Source organism: Microtus ochrogaster, linkage group LG1 (assembly GCF_000317375.1).
Source record: "Microtus ochrogaster isolate Prairie Vole_2 linkage group LG1, MicOch1.0, whole genome shotgun sequence".
Taxonomy (NCBI): Eukaryota; Metazoa; Chordata; class Mammalia; order Rodentia; family Cricetidae; genus Microtus; species Microtus ochrogaster.
The window spans coordinates 45313314-45315152 of NC_022027.1; the positions used below are offsets into that span (position 1 = coordinate 45313314).

Sequence of the window (1839 nt, forward strand, 5' to 3'; positions counted from 1 at the left end):
ACAGATAAACTTGCACATTGGTGTTTACTGGTGTACTACCTACTATGGCCAAGAAACAGAACTAGCCTAGGTGTTCACCAACAGAAGACTGTGGAATGAGAATTTGGTACACACACTTTTTTTCCCCCCACCCAGAAGCAACAATGAAACCATGACATTGGGAGGAAATCGTTATGTTAAGAAAATAAGCCAGACTCAGAGATAGCCCATGTTTCCTCTCATAAGAAGAATTTGGATTTAAATTTTCATTTGTGACATATCAGAAAAGGGAATATGGGAAGAGATTCTTTTTTTTAATGTGTATTGAATGTTTGCCTACATGTATGTATGTCTACACATGTGCCTGGTGTCCAGAGGCCAGAAGAGGATGTAGGGTCCCCTGAAACTGGAGTTACAGATGGTTATGCACCATCATGTAGATGCTGGACACCAAACCTGGGTCCTCTGGAAAAGCAATCAGTGCTCTTGACCACTGAGTCAACTCCCCAGAAGGAAGGGATCCTAAAGGGCTGCAGGGAACCGAGATATATCTGACATCAATACAAAAGCAAGGGTTGTTTGGGGACAGGAAGGGGACCGGGAGGATTGGGAAGGGCAGCATAGAAGGAGGACACATAAGAACAAAACACAGCACGTATGTATGAAAGTGTTGAAATGAAACCCACCACTCCGCAAGCTAACTCACAAAATTAATAAGGGAAAAAAGAGCTGCAGGAACTCTTAATTCACTCGGCTGTGAATAACAGAACACGGGCCATTGGAAAGCCGTGCCTGTTGTCACTTTGTTGTTCGGTACTCTGTTTTGGCAAAAACAATCGCATCAGTATTCACAGGGAAAGATACACAAATTTGGAGAAGAACCACCAAAAGAAGAGCTGAGTTATCTACTCAAAAACAAAAGCACAGTGTCGAAGGAACCTAATGGCAGCCGGATGAGATGAGGGTTTAATGCTTCTGAGACAATCGCGCGTCTGAAGCGTCTACCAGGTTAACAGCACAAAGTTACCCCTTTCATTTCGTCTCTTCTCAGTTCACACACTTGAAGTGCTAAGTCCCTCACAGCGTGGGCCTCATGTCACTACCGACCTCATCTTTTCCCAAAGCATCTTCTCAACTCTAGCTGGCTCCCTCCCAGTGAGTTTCAACCCTGGCTTAACTGCACCTTCTAAGTATCTGACGGCGGCCCAGGCATCTGAAACTCTCTGCTCTTCCTGGCAGAGCCTGGGGCACTCGGGAGCGGCCGTCTGTGGACAGCACCTTTAAATTAAACACGGCTCATCAAATCTCAGGGACTAATGTAGTGTCTGAGGCGCAGCCTCTGCGGCCCTCGGCGAGGCGGCTGCATAAACCCGGAGGCAACAGTTCTTAAAGAGTGTTTCAGTGGCAGTGGGGTCCGCAGGGCGGCAGGTTTGCAAGTGGTGGGAAACGAGTCCCCGGGAACGTTCCCTCCCCACACCCCGCTCTCCTCCCGAGGGCCCCGGAAGCCTCCGGGAGGATCCCAGGGAGCCGTCCCACCTCCTCGATGTAGGCCGGCGGGTCCCGCTTGATCAGGTTCTGTAACTGCGGCAGGTTGCTGGGCAGCTTGTTGTTGTTCCTGCCCGACATGGTGGCTGCAGACGGGTTCCAGGCGAGCAGCTGGTGGAAATCGCAGGCTCCGCCAGTCACTGTCGAGTCCCCGCGGTAGCTTAGACGCGTGCGTCCCGTGTAACCGGAAGTAGCACGTGGGACACCGGGCAAGCCGTACCGAGCTACGGGAGCCGTAGAGGCTTAAACTTATCCGCCCGGCTTGCAATGCTTTGTTGGGATCTGCACGTTATTGGCCCCAGCCGTTGAGCCGTC

At 50.8% G+C, this 1839-nt stretch overlaps 1 protein-coding gene across 1 annotated transcript in view; it reads right to left on the reverse strand.

Annotated features, from left to right (window-relative positions):
• Sdad1 (SDA1 domain containing 1) overlaps positions 1 to 1701 on the reverse strand; it is a 28532-nt gene extending 26831 nt beyond the window's left edge. The window contains exon 1 of the mRNA XM_005359499.2: positions 1516 to 1701. Within this exon, the coding sequence (XP_005359556.1) occupies positions 1516 to 1605 (90 nt within the window). The 5' untranslated portion in view covers positions 1606 to 1701. The remainder of the gene's footprint in view (positions 1 to 1515) is intronic.
• Positions 1702 to 1839: the final 138 nt, after the last annotated feature.